The 18,931-nt window shown below is 36.3% G+C and overlaps 1 protein-coding gene across 6 annotated transcripts in view; it reads left to right on the top strand.

Annotated features, from left to right (window-relative positions):
- FRYL (FRY like transcription coactivator) overlaps positions 1-18,931 on the top strand; it is a 145,134-nt gene that overhangs the window by 71,363 nt on the left and 54,840 nt on the right. For 5 of the 6 annotated variants that reach the window (XM_074588012.1, XM_074588011.1, XM_074588010.1 and 2 more), the window contains 19 exons: positions 219-322; positions 948-1,056; positions 2,039-2,125; positions 2,789-2,960; positions 4,236-4,368; positions 4,621-4,728; positions 6,038-6,275; positions 6,927-7,112; positions 7,208-7,294; positions 8,108-8,376; positions 8,795-8,990; positions 9,962-10,086; positions 12,554-12,611; positions 13,639-13,730; positions 15,372-15,544; positions 16,016-16,176; positions 16,711-16,821; positions 17,665-17,819; positions 18,059-18,158. In XM_074588012.1, the coding sequence (XP_074444113.1) occupies positions 219-322; positions 948-1,056; positions 2,039-2,125; positions 2,789-2,960; positions 4,236-4,368; positions 4,621-4,728; positions 6,038-6,275; positions 6,927-7,112; positions 7,208-7,294; positions 8,108-8,376; positions 8,795-8,990; positions 9,962-10,086; positions 12,554-12,611; positions 13,639-13,730; positions 15,372-15,544; positions 16,016-16,176; positions 16,711-16,821; positions 17,665-17,819; positions 18,059-18,158 (2,664 nt within the window). Of the gene's footprint in view, positions 1-218; positions 323-947; positions 1,057-2,038; positions 2,126-2,788; positions 2,961-4,235; positions 4,369-4,620; positions 4,729-6,037; positions 6,276-6,926; positions 7,113-7,207; positions 7,295-8,107; positions 8,377-8,794; positions 8,991-9,961; positions 10,087-12,553; positions 12,612-13,638; positions 13,731-15,371; positions 15,545-16,015; positions 16,177-16,710; positions 16,822-17,664; positions 17,820-18,058; positions 18,159-18,931 lie in introns of those variants that run through there. The other variant, XM_074588013.1, reaches the window with a different exon arrangement.

Raw genomic sequence — 18,931 nt, 5'->3', positions numbered from 1 at the left:
AGTAGCCTGGAATTACTAGTTAAATATTCAGGTAGCATTGGAAATATGCAATATAGGGTGGTTTTTTTCATAAAAACATATTGAAACTTGTAGTCAGTATTAAACATCAGTTTGAATTGTTAAAAAATGAAAATATTCTCAAAAGTCAAAAGAGCAATAATAGAATTTTCTGAGTGTCTCACAGGCAACAGTAACTATATTTTTCATTTATTTTACAGAATAAAGATCCCAAAATGTCCCGAGTTGCACTGGAATCTTTGTATAGGTTATTGTGGGTTTATGTTATTAGAATAAAATGTGAAAGCAACACTGTAACTCAAAGGTAAGTTCATTGTGTGAAGGATTTTAAACTGTTGATTGGTGGGGTTTTTTCCCCCCTAGTGATATCAGAAGACATCTTGAAGCCAGCTCAGGGATGGTCTAGGCAGGTAAACTGGGGAACAAAGACTTCATCTTAATAGAGAAAAACAAAAGAACTTGGTTACTTTGACGAGGAGAGAGAATAGAGTCTGCAGTTGTCTTTGCAGGGATAGAAGAGGGCAGAGAGATAAAAAGCAGGAAAGTTATTAAAGTTAAAAGGCACTTTTGGTACCAGAACAAATAGGGTATGAAGTGGCCATCACTAAGTATGCGCTGGAAATGAAAAGGTTTTCTTTATAAATTAGCATCGTGACAATTTGGAATAGTCATTCAGATCTTGCCCTTTCTCCTGACTTATTACTAACTAGTTTAAAGCAGGAACTTGGTCACTTTAGAAATGAACCCATGATGCTGTTGCCTGTGACAGTAGAGGGCTGTACCTTCTGTGGGTGGTCCTGTCCGTCATATGTTTCTATGTAATTTAGTAGTAACCCCCCTACACTCTTCCAGATTTGAACTGTAACATCTATGCTATTATAAAAAGTTACTTTTAAAAGGCTTTTTTTTTTGTTTTTAAATTCTTGTAGCCGTCTCATGAGCATTGTATCAGCACTTTTTCCAAAAGGATCACGTAGTGTGGTCCCACGAGACACACCTCTGAATATATTTGTGAAGATTATTCAGTTCATTGCTCAGGTAAGAATACCTCTAGGTAGAGCTATAAGAATAGCATTATTTGAACATTATTTGGAAGAAATGTAAATTTAAGGGTAGTTTTTGAAATATTTGCACTGAATTAATGGTCTTATACCTTGAATAGAATTTTCCCAAATATGTCTAACAAATGAAATGACTCATTCTCTTTCTACTAGTGGCAAAATTATTTTACTTAAACTTCAGTAACTGTTGTGTATGAACATTATGATGATTAACATTTACATTTGTATTGCACTGTTGTGGATGTGTGTGTGTATACATATAAATACACTAATATAATTAGTATATTCCATTATATTTTTATAAGGGATAAAGCATTCAAACAGAAATATCCACGTATATTTGGCCTGGAGGCTAGCCTCTGTAGACAGAAAAAATATGCAATACATGCAGTAGTGTGTAGTTAGTACTGCACTATGATTTATATTATTTTAGGTGCTTCTGTTGTCCTAATATCAAAATGCTGGATGTGACCTCACTAGATAAACTCTCATCCATCTATAACCTTATAGATTAAAGACATGTTTTCCTTACAGATAGTTTGTGCTTCAGCTTCCAAAATGATTTGCTTCTGGTCATACAGTGATGAGGCAGGACACACAACCCTTCACTGTTTATATTTATTTCCTGGGGCTCCTCTTTTTATCACTAATTTTTAATTGTCTAAAACAGTTCATCTCATCTGTAGAAATGTGTTTGACCTGAGCATAAGTGTCTGGGAATTTTTTCAGGAGAAATGGTTCAACCATATCAGGGGATGAGCTGTGTTGAATTGTGCTATATTTAAAAAAGAACATGAAGTCATAGGAAGAAACAGGAAAAAAGGAATGTTTTTTTAAACTTTTAAATTATTTTTTTAAACGTTTAAGACATGATACCCAGCACCTGTGCAAAGCCAAGATATTAAACTATGCATATTAACAGAAAAAAGATAATCATATCAATCTGTTTTCCTTTATAGGAACGTTTGGATTTTGCAATGAAAGAAATAATATTTGATCTTCTTAGTGTTGGAAAATCACCTAAAACCTTCACTATTAATCCAGAGGTAAAAAAAGCTCATTACTTGCATGCAGTGAGAACAGGGGATTGGGGGATTTTTTGAGGGAAAGTGGTTAACTGTTTTTGAGCCGGGGCGAAAGCAGTTTAATGAATATCTGAAGGGGTGTTCTGCTAAAACTAAAGAAGAAATTGTAGTTGTGCACAGTTGCTGTTTCATTCCTGGCGAGTAAGCCAGCAGCAGTACTACAGGTCAGACTCATTTCAACAACAATTTCAGTAAGTATGTGGGAACTTTTGTTACAGTATAACTGTAAAGCCTTTTTTCAGGGAAGTCATACCTAGCTCTTATGGTTCAAGACACAATGTCATCTAACAGATGAGATGTTTAAGCAATGTCAGTCTTCAGTGCGTCATACTCGAGATTCACATGAAGTCCTCTAGTGTCTGTACTATAAAATATTTGGTATCTCAGTTAGCCTGTGTCAAGTCAGTTAACTGGAATCAGAGTTGTGGGGAGGCACCGAAGGCTTAAACTTTATTCTTGTTGCTTTCATTACCCTAATATGTAACATTTAAATAATGCCAGTCCTACTGGAACCGTAAAGAGAGGAAAAATGCAATTCGTGTTTTGCCTCGTCTGTGTTACGTTAATGTTACAATTTCTTCTGTGTTTTCTCTTTCTTTTTTCTTCCCTTTTTTGCTATTGAAGAGGATGAATATCGGCCTCAGAGTCTTCCTTGTCATAGCAGATAGCTTGCAGCAGAAAGATGGTGAACCACCAATGCCAACAACAGGAGTTGTTCTTCCCTCAGGAAATACTCTGCGCGTGAAGAAAATTTTCCTTAACAAAACGCTGACAGATGAGGAAGCAAAAGTTATAGGTCTGTTGTATTCTTTTTTTAAGTTGGCATTCCGATATGTGCATATATATATTCTTAATTATTCTTAAGCAGTACATTTGCGTAACTTTATTTCTGTATTTATTTTAATTGTTAGTGAGAATCTAATGATAGTCTATTTTAAGAGTATTGCTTTGATTCTTTAGAAAGGGCTGCTAGACAATATTGACCTTCTGGTGTCTGAGACCAAATCCATGGCTTTTTTTGAAGTGTTTGGCACTGCCAATTAGCACAAAGAAGCCTGAGTGCAATTAGTGTGGTAAATAGCATGACAGTTTTTGATCCCTTGATGTCTGTCATCGTTTAACCCCAGTCAGCAACTAGTACCACACAGCCACTCACTCACTCATCCCCCATGGAATGGGAGAGAGAGTCAGAAGCATAAAAGTGAGAAAACTCGTGGAACGAGATAAAGACAGTCTAATAGCTAAAGCAAAAGCTGTGCATGCAAGCAAAGCAGGACAAGGAATTCATTCACTGCTTCCCATCGGCAGGCAGGTGTTCAGTAATGGTTACTGGGGAAGACAAAATGCCATCACTCCAAACTTTCCCCCTTCCTTCTTCTTCCCCCAGCTTTTATATACTGATAATGGCTTCACATGGCATGGAATATCCCTTTGATCAGTTGGGGTCATCTGTCCTGGCTGTGTCCCCTCCCAACTTCTTGCGCACCCCCAGCCTACTCACTGGTGTGGTGGTGTGAGGAGCAGAAAAGGCCTTGACTCTGTGTAAGCACTGCCCAGCAATAACTAAAACATCCCTGAATTGTCAACACAGAACAAATTCAAAACATAGCCCCATATTAACTACTAGGAAGAAAATTAACTATCTCAGCCAAAACCAGCACAATGTCACTCCAGAACGTCCCAAATGTCCCATGGCTGAAGTGGAGTAAGACACTTTTGATCCCTGTATTGTATTGATCTTCTGTGGGTGAGGTAGTCGTCTCTGAAGAACTGTTTCAACGTGTAAAATTTAAACTAGAACAAAAATGCTTGTGATTGAGAAAACAGAAAAGCAACTGATGGTTGCTTCCTTGTTTATGTTCTTTCTGAAAGAAACTTCTACTTTCATATAATACCTCCTACTACTCATTTAACATGCATTTCTTTTGACACTTTAAGTGTGTGTTTCCTGTCATCCTGTCATCTTTTTGAAATTTGTCCTAAGCTAAATAAGTGGCAAATATGTAAATAAAAATGTGAAAATTAAATGAGAACAAATGAAAGAGGTGATCAGAACTCTTTGGCTTTTCAGGAATGTCCATATACTACCCTCAAGTCAGAAAAGCGCTAGATAGCATTCTTAGGCATTTGGACAAAGAAGTTGGAAGGCCCATGTGCATGACTAGTGTGCAGATGTCCAATAAAGAACCTGAAGACATGATTACGTATGTACTAAATTACGATATTTTCCCTGTCACAGTTATGTCATATCCTTTTTACGCTGTAACGTTGCAGATGCCATCATTAATGCATTACAGTTGTTGGCTTTTTACTTCACTATTAAATGAATGTTAATTTCATTAATTAATTATAAAAAAATTTATTAGCTGCTTAGTTTTGACACAACATTGAAAATATTTCTGGTGTAATAAAGCAGATTTTTCTGTTGTTTTGTTGTTGATAAACTGTTTTTACAGGGGTGAGAGAAAACCTAAGATAGATTTGTTTAGAACTTGTATTGCTGCTATCCCAAGACTGATTCCAGATGGCATGAGCAGGACTGACCTCATTGAATTGCTTGCAAGGTAAGGGAAATGAAATTCTGCCCTTAGTGTTGTTCCTTTTTAAATGCTGTGTGTGTAAGAGTTTGTCAGTGCACTATGTGTGTGAGTCCAGTGCATACAGAAGCTGTTATTCCTGGTCCTGCCTGCCTTCTGCAGCTGGTCAGGTGTTCCTGGCCAGAGTAACAGGAGATAAATTTATCCTGCAGATCTTGCACTTATTTTTAGAGAGAATTCTTTGAAAAGTATTTCTGTTGCTTCGTTTTTTTGAACTTGTCTTATCTTTTTGTTAATGTCATACTATTTTCCCCTTTTTTATTTTATTTTTTTCTTCCTATTGCTAATACTGTAAGTTATCATAAAGATATTCTTGTTTGACATTACCAAAATGTGAGACAGGCACAGGATACTTTTTTTTCTTGTTCTTTACTAACCCTGCTTCCTTTTTTCCATTTTTCTGATCCAACACTACCCACATTCTTCCATTTCTTATCTTAATTTAAATAGAATGTACTTTATCAGTACTGATAAGTAGTTAAGACAACTGGGCAGCCAGGTGTTTGCAGGTGGGTAAACTGAGCATTCAGTGAGAATATGTGGTTGTGGTACATGCAGACAGTCTTTATGGATTACTACAGTGATAAACGTTCCTCTTCCTAATTTTTCAATTTTTTAATACAAGAATGGTCGTGGTGCAGAAACACATGATAGCTTTTAGCTTTGAAAGCTTTGCTGAGTTATATATATATATATAAAGTTAGTAATGATGTGAGAGAATAAGATTTTTCTAACACTTTTTCTTCAGTGTCAAAAATCACATAAAAGACACAAAGCGTTAAGTAGTGATACAGTCTTGGATAACTGTCTTCTACCAGAGTGCACTGAGACATATTCTCAAGTATATATGCAAAGGGGTTTTTTGCGAGTTTTTCTCATATCCAAAGTAAAGCTGCTTTATCTACAAAAATAATCACTTCTATTCAATTTCAAGTTGAAGAAAATAACCTGTACCTCACAGGGTGCCTGCCTACTGAGCTCTGAGGTGGTTGCTCAGATGCGTGCGGAGATGTGCCTGGATGAAAGACTTGACCATCTCTCTTGAAAATTATTTGTTTATACTAAGTTCTGTGGAGTCTTGAATTATTTTGCTATAGTAGTAGCGCCTTCTGTTAGTAGCCAGTTTCAGATTTATTCAGTGCAGAAAATGCGTATGTGTGGGAGTATTCTACGTTGTACAGTAAAGAAGGAAGAGTTAACACCAAACTTTAATTTATAAAGGCTGGTTAAGAGTATGCCAATCTAGGGTGATGATACCGGTATTTTTTCTAAACAGGCTGACAATTCATATGGATGAAGAACTTCGTGCCTTGGCTTTCAATACTCTCCAAGCATTAATGCTTGATTTTCCAGATTGGCGGGAAGATGTTCTTTCAGGATTTGTATATTTTATTGTGCGTGAAGTGACTGACATCCACCCAACGCTTCTTGACAATGCAGTAAAAATGTTAGTGCAGCTCATAAATCAGTGGAAACAAGCAGCCCAAATGCACAATAAGAACCAAGATTCTCAGGTATTTCTAAATAAGGTCTTTTGATGTTAAAACGTGGTTTGAATCTATGAATCTGCATACAATTTTATCAGTAAGCATTATTGGTTTTGTTAAGTGATTAAAAAATCCACTTACCTTTTACATTGCATGAAGATTTTTAGACCTGTTATTTTAAGTCAGCATTGTTGCCAAAAAATTACTTTAATATTATTAAGTATTACCTAAACACTAATTTATGGCCACATTTTTGCTTCCATTAAAAGTCATCACGTGTAACTGGAAATATATTAAGTAGGAGTACTTAAACAGTAGAACTAGAAAAAAGGACTATTTTTTACTAGCAAACAGAATGGGTTCAAATAATTAAATTTTATACAATCCTATGCGTAAGAGTGTTAACTATTTATTTTTAATTTCACCCTCGCTGCGTCATTCTCGTGAGGAAGTGAAATAAGTAAGACTTTCTTGTGATATTTGTTTGGACTGAATTCAGAGAGGTACTAAAAAAACAGTCACTGGTATTGTGTCATTCTCATAATGCAAAATTTGACTAGTAGCCAAACAAGATTTAAATACTTGATGATTAATTCTGCCATCACCAATAATGGAACTATAGTTTGGTTGTGTTTACTTTTTTCTTAATTTGCTTGACTTCTGTGATCTTTTTCTTAGCGTGGTGTATCCAATGGGGCTGCCCATACCCTTCCTCTGGAGAGGAACCTTTATTCCAGTGTATTTCACGTGGTGGAAGGCTTTGCTTTGGTCATCCTTTGCAGCACAAGGCCCGCCACCAGGAGATTAGCTGTCAGCGTTCTCAGAGAAATAAGGGCCTTGTTCACAGTTTTAGAAATTTCTAAGGTAAGAACTGATGACCCGTTCTTGTGACTGCTTAATGAAACTGCTTTTATCTTCACTTTCTTTGAGCATTTTGTTACGTGTTTTATCTTTTGTAGAGTGAAGATGAGTTGGCTATAGATGTAATGGACAGACTAAGTGCCACTCTCCTGGAGAGTTTCATACATCTCACTGGGGCTGACCAGGTAGGAGAGTTTTTATGTTAAGTTGGATGTAAGACGAGGTAATTCTGCAAAACTGTCCCAAATAAATCGTATATATTTTAAATGATAGTGTCACTATGTTCATGCTAACTTTATCAGCAATTTATCACCTTGAAAAACAATCAAACAAACCCAACCAACAAACCAAACCAAAACCCCAAATCTCAAATATCTTGAGGGATGTTATGAGGCTGATGCCACCATTGTACGCTTTCTGATCAGCAGTGTGTTGTTATGACTACCACATACACACAGCCAGATATATCTCTATCTATTTTTTCTCATCTTGCTCATGGATTACAGTTTCTTTGAAGCAAAGACCACTGCGTTTTTCTGCAGTGATACAGTGTCTTAAGAGTCATTGTGTCCTTTATCCATGACGAAAGCTATAACTATCAATGAATGACAACTGAATTCCATATGTATATATTTATCATTAACTCTTAAGTATCAAGGAAAAGCTCTTCTGATTTTAGGTTTAGGAAACAAGTTGGAATTCAGGTGTAAGGCTTTTAGAGTCTGGAATCTCCTGGAAAAATAAAGTCATCGTGAGTGAAAGAGTCTTTTTCTAGAATTTACTGTTTCCTAATATCCAGTTCCTTCCCAAACAGCATGTTTGTATAACTGTTCACATTGGGAACTTCTGTAAAAAAAATCGTAAATTAAGTAATGTGTTTTGTCTATTACAAATGTGGTTTTGACACTGCTTTTATTATATATTTAATAATGAAGGGATAATTACTTAATATGCATGGATATTAAATATTGCCTTGTTCTCTTTTTTTATGCACACAGACTACTTTACTGTACTGTCCCAGTTCAATAGATTTACAGACTCTGGCTGACTGGAATTCGTCCCCAATCAGCCACCAGTTTGATGTGGTCAGTCCATCACATATATGGATATTTGCACATGTGACTCAAGGCCAAGATCCGTGGATTATAAGCCTCTCAAGTTTTATGAAACAGGAAAATCTTCCAAAACACTGCCCAACAGCTGTAAGCTATGCTTGGACGTTTGCTTATACCAGACTCCAACTGCTGTCTCCACAAGTGGATATAAAGTAAGTTAATTTCTAAAGTACAATACAATATATTATATTGTGTATTCTTTCAAGATTTGTCATCATTGTAATGTTTTTATGTTTCAGGGAGGTGACAAATGTTAATATTTTCTGTGACTTTAATTCAACTTTATATAAGAAAAATTAAAGCAGTTCTCTCTAGGAAAAAGGTTATCTGCTGTAAAAAATTAATTAATTCATGCCTTTGGCCATATTGTAGTTAACAGATTTGACTATAGAAGCATACATTGTTGATGGTCTATTCCAAACAATTTATTCAGAGTTTACCATGTTAACAATTTTGGAAGCAATGGCACATACGTAATTGAAAAATAAATTCAGTAGGAAAACAAAGTGAAACCTGGTAAGCTTTATTTACTATACTGAGCGTTCTTTTTTTATTTTATTTTTTTAATAGCAGCCCTATCAATGCAAAGAAAGTGAATACTACTACGAGCAGTGACTCCTATATTGGGCTCTGGAGAAACTACCTGATTCTTTGCTGCAGTGCAGCATCTTCTTCAAACTCCTCCACCTCCACAGGCTCTGTGAGATGTTCCCCTCCTGAGACGCTGGCGTCTACTCCTGACAGTGGTTATAGCATTGATTCAAGAGTAGGTTCTTCTTACGCTTACTGTAAATTATTTGAAGTAGAAGCACCTGAGGGTTATAATAACTATCATGATTTTTAGAAAATGGTGTAATTTAAAACATATTTCAGTATACATTTCTTTTTCATTTGTTTAGGATAGCGTTTCAGTTTGTTTCTCCTTGTACGTGCTGTAGAGGCTTTCTGCTTATGTTTTTGAAGGCAAAATCTAATCACGTCATGAAAACATTAACCCAATCTCAAAGTCTTATCTAGTAGTAATGAAGAAGTGTTTTTTTTACCATTAAGGGTTGGGTGTTTTTTGCTGTCAGTAAACTTCTGCAGTTCTGAGCAGCTAGCCTCTCACTTCGGTAACTGAAGCAGTGACCTATTCAGGCATGATGTTGCATTTTTCCCAACCACAGACAGTTTTCTTTGGTTCATATCACCTGCAGATTTTTTTTTTCCTTTTGCTTCTTCTTTGCTTATTTTTGGCACTCCTTTTTGGCTTCCTGCAGAAGGTACAGTAGAGGTGAAGATAGCTCATGGACTATGCAGCAGATTTTTGGCAGAAGCAGCTTATTCCACTTGTTTGTTACCAAGATCCTTTCCCTAAATCTGAGAAACTGTAGACTGAAATCTTTGTTCTTTTTGAGAGCTGCAACGGACTCTTCGGAGTTGGACACCAGAAGTCTGCTTCTTCTCCCAAGGAGGGGCAGATACACTAAACATGCAAAACGTCTGCTTATCACGTTGAGGCGTTCATTGTCATCTGACAATGAAAATTCAATTATACAAGGAGTGGAGAGGTAGTTAATACTACTTCATTATTTCAGAAAGTCTTTTTCCGTGTCAAAGATCAAAAATTTCATTATTATCATTTTAAGTCACTAATCAGTGTGAGAAGACTGTAAAATTACAGCAGATGTTTTAATGTCACACCACCTGATTGGTTGGTAACTACTTTGTTCTGTTTTATTCCGGTTTTCTTCTTAGATCATTGGCATTCCATCCCCTTCCTCCCTGTTTAAGCACATAGTTCCGATGATGCGCTCTGAGAGCATGGAAATTACGGAATCCCTTGTGCTGGGACTTGGCAGGACCAACCCAGGAGCTTTTAGGTAACTGTTGTGTTACATCTGTTTTTATGCTAATTGATTACAAAGCTGGGGAATCAGAGCTCAAAAAAAAAAAAAAAAGGTTTGCTTTTTTTTCTTTTAAGAATTTTGAAAAAGCTGTGAAAACTGATTACCGTTGTCTTTTCTAGCATTTAGTGGTGTCATAAAGATTCTTAGAGGTTGAAATAATTTTATGTAGAGGTCATGTCTGCATAAAGAAAAAGAAGTTAGTTGAAACAATAAATGGCTGCCTTTTATTGATATTAAAGGCTGCCCTTATATGAAAGAACAGGCTGTGTAGACTATTAACGTTTGAAATGTTAATTATAACCATGTTTGTAGGAGTTACTAAACTCTCCTTATTGGTATTGCCAACAAACATATGTTTCTGAGCTCTTTGTGTGTAGGAGTTTCATGATAACTGTACTCTAAAAAGAGATTGTTGGATTAAGCTATAAAAAAAAACCAGTTACAACTGTTTTCTGACTAGTACTGAAGCTTCTGACATTTGTGGCACATCCCTCTCCCCCCTTTTCTTTTTCTTCTGAGTAAACCTCCTCTAACTTCATAACTAATACACCTTTCTCATACGTTGTACCAATGACAAGTCCACGTGGATTAGTTTGGGTGTTGGTAACTGTGATCTACTGTAGCAGAATTAAATCTGCGCCAAGTCACTTGTTCTGTCAGTTTAATTTCATACATCGTGTTCGACATACCTGGATTCAGCTCATAATGCAAAACTTTTGGTTACCCTACTGTGACAAGTCTTTAGATAAATGTCAAATTCAAAATGGTCTGTTGAGCCATCGTGGCATTCCTACCTCAACTGAAATTTACTTCAGGTCTATTGTTCTGACCCGTGGATGTGTATTAGAAATCCACTGAGATGGAAAGGCAGCTCTATGCCAGGAAGCCATGAGTTTTAAAATGCCGCTGTCCTCAACTGACAGCTCTCTCTTTATGGAGGATGGATGAAGAGGGAGAAATCACTTGTGTCCCATATTACGGCAGATGAAGAGCCAAAGATGTATTTGAAACTGTAATGCCAAGTCCCAAGTTATAGTATTCTGTTTTACTCCTTTGATAATCTTCTAATTTTATATCATATCTGACTTTACTCTCCTAACCAGGAGTAAAGCAAGACTTGGTCCCATGACCCTGAAGATCTACTGAACAGTATAAATCATAATTGTGCTATACAAGTCTAGAAAATGCTTTCAGAAAGGATTTCACCAGAAACGCTTGTTTTCTAAATTGGAAACAATTCATTCAGCAAACTTAAAAAAGAAGCATATCTGATTCTCAGCAGTCTTCTCATTTTTTTTTATTCTGAATTTTATGTTTTGTTTCTGAGGACTAGCTTTTTTCCTCTGCCTGATGTGCATACTCACACCAGATGCTAGCTGTAGCCCACCCTTCAACATTGCAGCTCTGCACTGATTTCTTGCTTTTGTTTTAGCACCAAAAAAAATCTTCCAAATTCTTTTTTGTGTTTTCTGTTTGAAAGAAAGTATGAAACAAGCCCTAACCATGCTCAAGTCTCTTAAGTCTCGTGTAACTGAGCACACCACAAAAGTTTGTGCAGCTTTCTGATCACCTGGACCCATTTTCTGAAGGAGACCCTTGGAATGATGTAACAGAGGGGTCAGTCATTTACCGTGAAAGCTTGAAGAGGTTTATGCTTTTGACGCGTCTGAATTACAATAGCAGAAGAAGTAGAAAAATGTGTAACACTTCCAACAAATCTGAAGTGGAGGTGGTAGTTACTATGCTAACAAATGTTAAAGTAAAACCAACGTGTTTTTACTTCAGCGTTTTGTCTGTGTAGATCCGTACTACTGATCTCCTTCCCCTTTCCTTCGCCCCCTTTTGGGAGTTGTAAGAGACTCCTAGTTTGGCAGAAGGAACTGGGTAGTAATAAAGACTGTGGAACTTCAGAGCAAATAGGAGATGTAACCACAGCGGCAGAGCATTTGCTTTTCAGTTTTCAAAGAGATGAGTCTGACTTCTGTCAGCATATCAGCCTTAAAGAAACAATCTTTATTAACAGCTAAATGCATCGTGACACTCAAAAAGCATTGTATGATAAGCTGCCAACATAGTTGTGTTGTTTTTTTTTCCTCCCCCCTAATAATATCTGTTTGAACCATAAAGCTTTGTTAAACCCTGAATATGAAAGTAAATGAAGATCATCTGTGATAGAAATATGCCATACTACTTGGTGAATGCAAATCTAGTGGTAATTATTGAGACATGCGTTTGGTAGTCTGCCTTTAAATTAGGAAAATATCTTGCTGGGAAACATGCCTTTAAAATGCTCATTTATTTTAGAAAGCTACAGGTAAAGTACGAAAACCTGAGGGTATTTTAACTTCTATTGTAACGCTAGTTGCTGTGAAATACCTTTCAGTTGAGATGTTAATTTAATGGTTGTTTCTGTCCTTTTAATTCTTTTATTTTAATTCAGGGAACTAATAGAAGAATTACATCCTATAATTAAGGAAGCACTTGAAAGAAGGCCAGAGGTAATTAGATATTTTCCACTATATTCAGTACACAGTTCTGTCTTCTCACTAATGGTAGTAAATAAATGTTAGTTATGTTCTTTAATTTCTGCACCTAAAAACTGTCAATAATACTAGATAAAAAGGTGAGATGTTACTTTTTAAAATGACTGTGAAGTGTTTACATTAGAAGAGCTTTGTGTTTGTTTTGAGCTATTATTCCTGTAGCAAATAGGTTTTGTTTCAAATGCTGAAAACATTAACATAACCTTTTCCACATTCTTTTAGTTCTTTTTACCTAAGCATAGTTTTGCACAGTTGTTACTTTGTTATATCATCAATAACATGCCCACAAGTAGTAGTACCTAAGACATAGAATTGCATTCTATCGTCTACCAACTTTGTTGTTTGGGGGGTTTTTGGTGTTTTTTTTTGCTCTTCTTTTTTTTTAATGAAAAAGGCTGTAAGCTCACCTGACTGACTGCTCTGACTAAAAATCTTCTGATGGCAAACACGTTTTACAGCAAGGTTCAGAAACCTCAGCAGGTATTCGTAGGAATAATAGTCTCTGCAAACACAAACTCAGAGATGATTACTCAGTATTTTTTGTGGTAACTGTCATATTCTTATTAGTAATAAATTTGTAATCAAATACAGATGATGGGAAGGAACATCACTTCTGTTGCAAAATGTTACTGGGCTATAGTGTTTTGTCAGTCTTGCACGCAAGTATGTAGAAAGATTGGCGTTTGTACTTCATCATTTTCTATGTTGCACTTTGACAGGACACTGATAAAAAAACATTATTTTGATAATATGTGTAATAGCAAACATAGTATATCTTGGAACCACAACAGGGGAAACATTCGTTCATTGTCTGGTTTATTAAAATTGATAGCAGTTTTGTTAACTCATCTTAAAAGGTTGGCACCCCTGATAATCGATGCCAGGTGTAATATAGCTGTAATAATGCTTTTATATGCCACACTGGTTTTATACATCACTTTTCGTCTGCTTCACTTAATTTTGTGTTTCCTTTCTTGAATAGAACATGAAACGGCGCAGGCGTCGAGATATTTTACGAGTACAACTAGTACGAATATTTGAACTGTTGGCAGATGCTGGTGTCATTAGTCACAGGTAGGGGCAGCACTGGCGAGAAGGCGTTGTTTATGCTTCTGAATTAAGTCACTAGTATTCTTATGACACCCAGTATAACAAGCATGCAAAATTCTTCAGTGAGTTTTAGTACACCACTGAATAAATAGACATGGGTTTTTAAAACTTGGAATTTTGATGGCTTTCTAATCTCTCCCTCCCCTATACCTTTTGTCACGGTGGTCTGTGTTTTATTTAAAATGCTACTGTTCCCCAGGACATTGCTTTGAACAGGCAGTGTGTCATGTTCCTTCTTGTTTGTGTGTGCTCAAACATCACACCAGTTATGCAAATCAGAAAATGCAAGTTTCAACTATTCTGTAATCAGTCTGGAATTCTTTCTCACCTGGAGTCAGCATGTCCTATGCAGAGAGGGCTACTGCTCCTTAATACTGGACCTTTTTCTTTCTGATGGAGACAGAATGTTAACTGGGTTGGGTTTTTTCCTCAGTTTACCCTATTTGTGTAAGGACACTTTGAAAGAAGACTTAAAATTATGGCATACGTTTTACAGGTCTCCTAGAAATTATTTTTTCTATGCAGGTGGAATTGTAGAAGGGCAAGTAGGCGAGGAGACGGTTAGGCTAGCTCCTCCCATTCTGTTAAACAGTGATACTTAAACATTTATTTGTTAGCCTTAGCAATATAACCAGTGTGAAATTCTTGATCTTTAAGCAAGCCTACTACAGTATATTTCAGAATGCTGCCTCAGAAGCATTGCTAAAATGCCTTTCTCCCTTGTGGCATGTTGATTTTTCAGAGTGCAGCCATTAAAATTGTACTCTCCCGTCTTATCTTTTAAGGTACTCGCTGGTGTTTAATTAGCGTATGTAAAATATCTCCTAACCACAGTCTGCACCCTGGAACTTTTGTCAGCTTTTCTCTCTGAGGCCAGTCTGACTCTGTGGTGGAAGCTAGCAAGCGACTAAGGGCTACCGTAAACCTCCTCACCTTGCCTTTGGTGTGCAAGGGATGCTTTTAATTGGCTTCAGCACAAACGTGAAAAGATGGTGGAGGGAGCTGAGAGGAAAGGAATTGCCCTTCTAACAATGTTTTTTCAAAGGAGGGCAGGTTTGAATCACATGCAGTCTTTAATCTCCTTATTTAGTTTAGTACAGGTGTCTAGTCAGATGCTAAAGCAATAAAGATTGGAAATGAATATATCAAAACAATAAATTGCTTTTACCTGATAATAGCATGTCATGAAGGACTGAACATCTTGACTGACTCCCAAAAATCAGTGTGTAATATAGATGTCTATAGTCAAGTAGTAGTAATTATTTTTTCTAGTTTACAAATTGTGTGGGGTTTTTTTTTGAGGGGGAGGGATTGGTTATTTGGGGCTTTTTATTATTATTTTTAACATTTGTCCCCAGTATAAGAACTAATTCTGTGGAAGGGTGAGTGACTTCTGATAGTGAGGCTTGATTATTAGTTTTCTTTCACTGGAGCTTTTTATTTAACAATGAAATAGAAGCTGGATGAAGAAACGATTTTGAATTGCATATTGCAGTGACGAGGTTGTAGATATTTTTTTTTTCAGAGAAAAAAAAGGGTTGTTTAAAAAAATCGTTGCTTGTATTTGTCATAATATTTGATTTTTTTTTAAATTTTATTTTTAAGTGCAAGCGGTGGCCTTGATAATGAAACACATTCCCTCAACAACACTTTACTTGAGTATGTCGATCTAACAAGACAACTCCTAGAAGCAGAAAATGAAAAGGATTCTGATACATTGAAAGATATCCGATGCCATTTTAGTGCCTTAGTGGCAAATATCATTCAAAACGTTCCAGGTATGTAAAAATGCTTTAATAACTTCTGATGACTGTGTTTAATATGCAGTACATTTAAAAAAACAAACAAAGACTTAAACAAAAATCCACTTTTTCCCTGAAGTTTCAGAATGCTTTCATAAAAAACGATTTATGCCATCAGTTTTGAATATAACTTTAGCAGCATGAGTTTTTAAGAGGGATTCTTGTTACTATTTGGAAGTGTATGAGTAATTTTCTATTTAGCAAAAGTCTGGTTGGTTGGCAGTGCATTTAAATTCTCTAGACTAATAAATAGCTTATTCTTGTACACTAGCAGTATTAAACGGCACCATAGTAAACCTGCATCCAGCTATTATGATGTTGAAATGCTGTGTCTTTCCATTGGTTTTTTCCTTTTATATTAATTGTTTGGGTCTGTTTCTGTTTTACATACTTTATTTTAAAGAATGACAAGAGGAGTGTGTCTCTAACTCTGTGCTTTTCTTCCAGTACACCAGAGAAGGAGTGTCTTTCCACAGCAGAGTCTACGCCACAGTCTGTTTATGTTGTTCAGTCATTGGGCAGGTCCTTTTAGTATCATGTTTACTCCCCTGGACAGATACAGCGATAGGAACATGCGAATAAACAGACACCAATACTGTGCATTAAAGGTATTTTAGCACTTTTGAGTTTTGGAAACAGATTGTTAGGTTGACTTTTCTAATGCAAATTTAACACTTGGGCTTTTTAGATGTGGTTTTCACATCTTTGTTGCCGTTCATAACTTGGTTCTTTTTCTCTTCTGCCTACATATGTATTTATGACAGTTTAGGTTTTTTCCATACTGTAAACTATTGTGCTTGCTATACGATTTTCTTAAAATCACTACTAAATGTTCACTTCGCATGACTTTAGTCCTCAGTTGCCTAAGGAGAAAGGCTTCATGTTAAAGTACATTAACAAGTGAACTGGGGTATTAACTTATATATTTCAACATTTCAGTATTGACAGTTCCTTATATTTGGGAGTTGAGAAAAAGATAATTTGATAATTTCTTGAATAAGATATTAAACAGTTTTTAATTAGCCTTGTCTTCCTCCCTTGCCTGAATAGAAGTTAGTTTTCTGATATTTTAATAAACTTGGTAAAACCACTTCCTGTATCCAAGTTATTAAAATGTATTGTTTGTCCATTACTTTCTAAAGGCTATGTCTGCTGTACTGTGTTGTGGCCCTGTTGCAGATAACGTCGGGCTCTCATCTGATGGCTATTTATACAAATGGCTGGATAATATATTGGATTCACAAGATAAAAAGGTAATACAGGCAGTGTCAACGTTGGTTTGCAACTATCAGTGCTTTCAACATAAGCTTTAATGAGTTTTGGGGTCAGATTGGCCTAAATGCTTTAGAGTGGCTTAAGCTCAAAGCTGTTTTAGTAGCGCATATTTTTGCACTGTCCTTGATAAGTGCATTCAGCCTGTTGAGGAAGGCAGCCCCTAATCACAGTCTAAGAACAGACAATACAGAACGGAAGAGGAAATGGCAAGGAGTGAAACTTTGTGTATCATTTATAAACTAATCAGCTAGGTTAAGTTGTAGTAACAAGCATATCTTTTAGAAATTAAAAGGAGACAAGATTTTGGACATGAACCCTTGTGAGACTGTAGAGACCATTGGGGGTCCTGCGGCGTTATGAAGACCAAGCTTTACATCTAACTAGTAAGGCAAGCTTTAGATTTAAAAGATAGAGCCTTCATCACACTAATGCTATGACTGCATAAAAATATACTCCAGTGGGCTTTTCTCTATCTGATGTTTTTCAGGTCAGTGTTCGGCTCGTAGCAAGACAAGTAGAAATAGTAAATAGCTCAAGGTAGCCTTGGAACTGAGGAAAAAAAAATCAGTAGAGCAATCTAGTTATTTGCTTCAATAATTTACGGCTGTGCATGCAAGTTGAACATTAAACAGTTTGATAGAATCACCTGTTGTTATTTTAGGCTGTGGTCTCATTGTTTTTAGAATGGAACAGATATTGTGTATTGCAGTTGCTTGGGTTTTTTAAAATTAAATATCTATTTCCCTATTTTGTACCATTTTTGTAAGTTGGTCTTTTTTTCTATATTTATAAATATATGTTGGTTCTTTTCTGGAATACAGGTTCACCAGCTGGGCTGTGAGGCAGTCATGCTGCTCTTGGAACTCAACCCTGACCAGAGTAACCTCATGTACTGGGCCGTAGACCGGTGTTACACAGGTTCCAAGCGGGTAGCAGCTGGCTGTTTTAAGGCCATAGCCAGCGTGTTCCAAAACAGGTACTACAACATTTTTCAAAACTTTAAACTTGCCTTTTCAAAGTGTGCTTTCATGTAGAACTGGGTTTTTTCCTTCCCCAAAGAGAAAAGATCACCCCAGTTTGCATGTACGTGTTACTCGAGAAACTTTTCAAAATGTTATCCCATACCATATCCCCTGTAAACTAAACTTCAATAAATTCAAATTTTAAAAAGCCATATGTAATTTTACTTATTTCACCCTTGTAATTTTTCCCTAGGGATTACCAGTGTGACACAGTGACCCTCCTGAATCTGATACTATTTAAAGCAGCTGATTCTACTAGGGCTATCTATGAAGTTGCTATGCAACTATTACAGGTTTGTAGCTAATTTAGATTAATATTTTTTTCTTTTACAAGAAGAATTGTACATTAAAAAATGATGATTCTGTTGTTAATTAATTATCCCTTCAGTAATGAAATACAATGTATTTTTTTTTTCTTTTCTATTTTAGTCCATAGTTAGGGCAGATCCTTACCTGGCACAGACAGACTGCAGTGGAAGTGTGTCTGTTTTCATGATCTAAGCACTCAAGACTTGTATTTTCAGAATATCTGTTTTTTCAAGAGACCAAACCTAAATCAAGATTCTTCTGGTTTGGCCCTGAAACAGGGTTGTGTGTAGCTCCATTTGTCCAAAAGCACCTCAGTGAGAAATATTTTCCTTCTTGTCCCGTTGCCCTGTCTGCTGGGGTAGCAGTGAGATTTCTGACTTTTCCATTAATACCAAATATATTTTTTTCATCTATCTGTGTGGAGAGATGGTAGTGAAAATCTTGTTAGCAATTTAATTTACTTTTGTATATTCCTTTCCAAGGTCCTTTAGGGATAAGCTTAATCTTACAGGCAGCATTAGTGTTTAAAAATAAATAAATCACTCTGTGCTGCTTGTGGCTCAGACCACAGGTCTTGGAATTTTTTTAAAAGGTTTTTGCTGTCAGTAAAGTCCCCGCTGAAGTCACACCGCTGTTGATGTCAGCACTCACATCATCCTCCCTTTCAGCCCCATCTTTCTTCTCAAGTGAACACCACTGCTTAAGATCAGCCAAAACTGACTTTAAAGTATCAAACTGCTTTAGCCTCCTGCTGCAT

This window comes from Larus michahellis, chromosome 5 (genome assembly GCF_964199755.1).
Source record: "Larus michahellis chromosome 5, bLarMic1.1, whole genome shotgun sequence".
Taxonomy (NCBI): Eukaryota; Metazoa; Chordata; class Aves; order Charadriiformes; family Laridae; genus Larus; species Larus michahellis.
The sequence above is the reverse complement of the archived record's forward strand: the minus strand, read 5'-3'. Positions and strand labels throughout refer to the sequence as shown.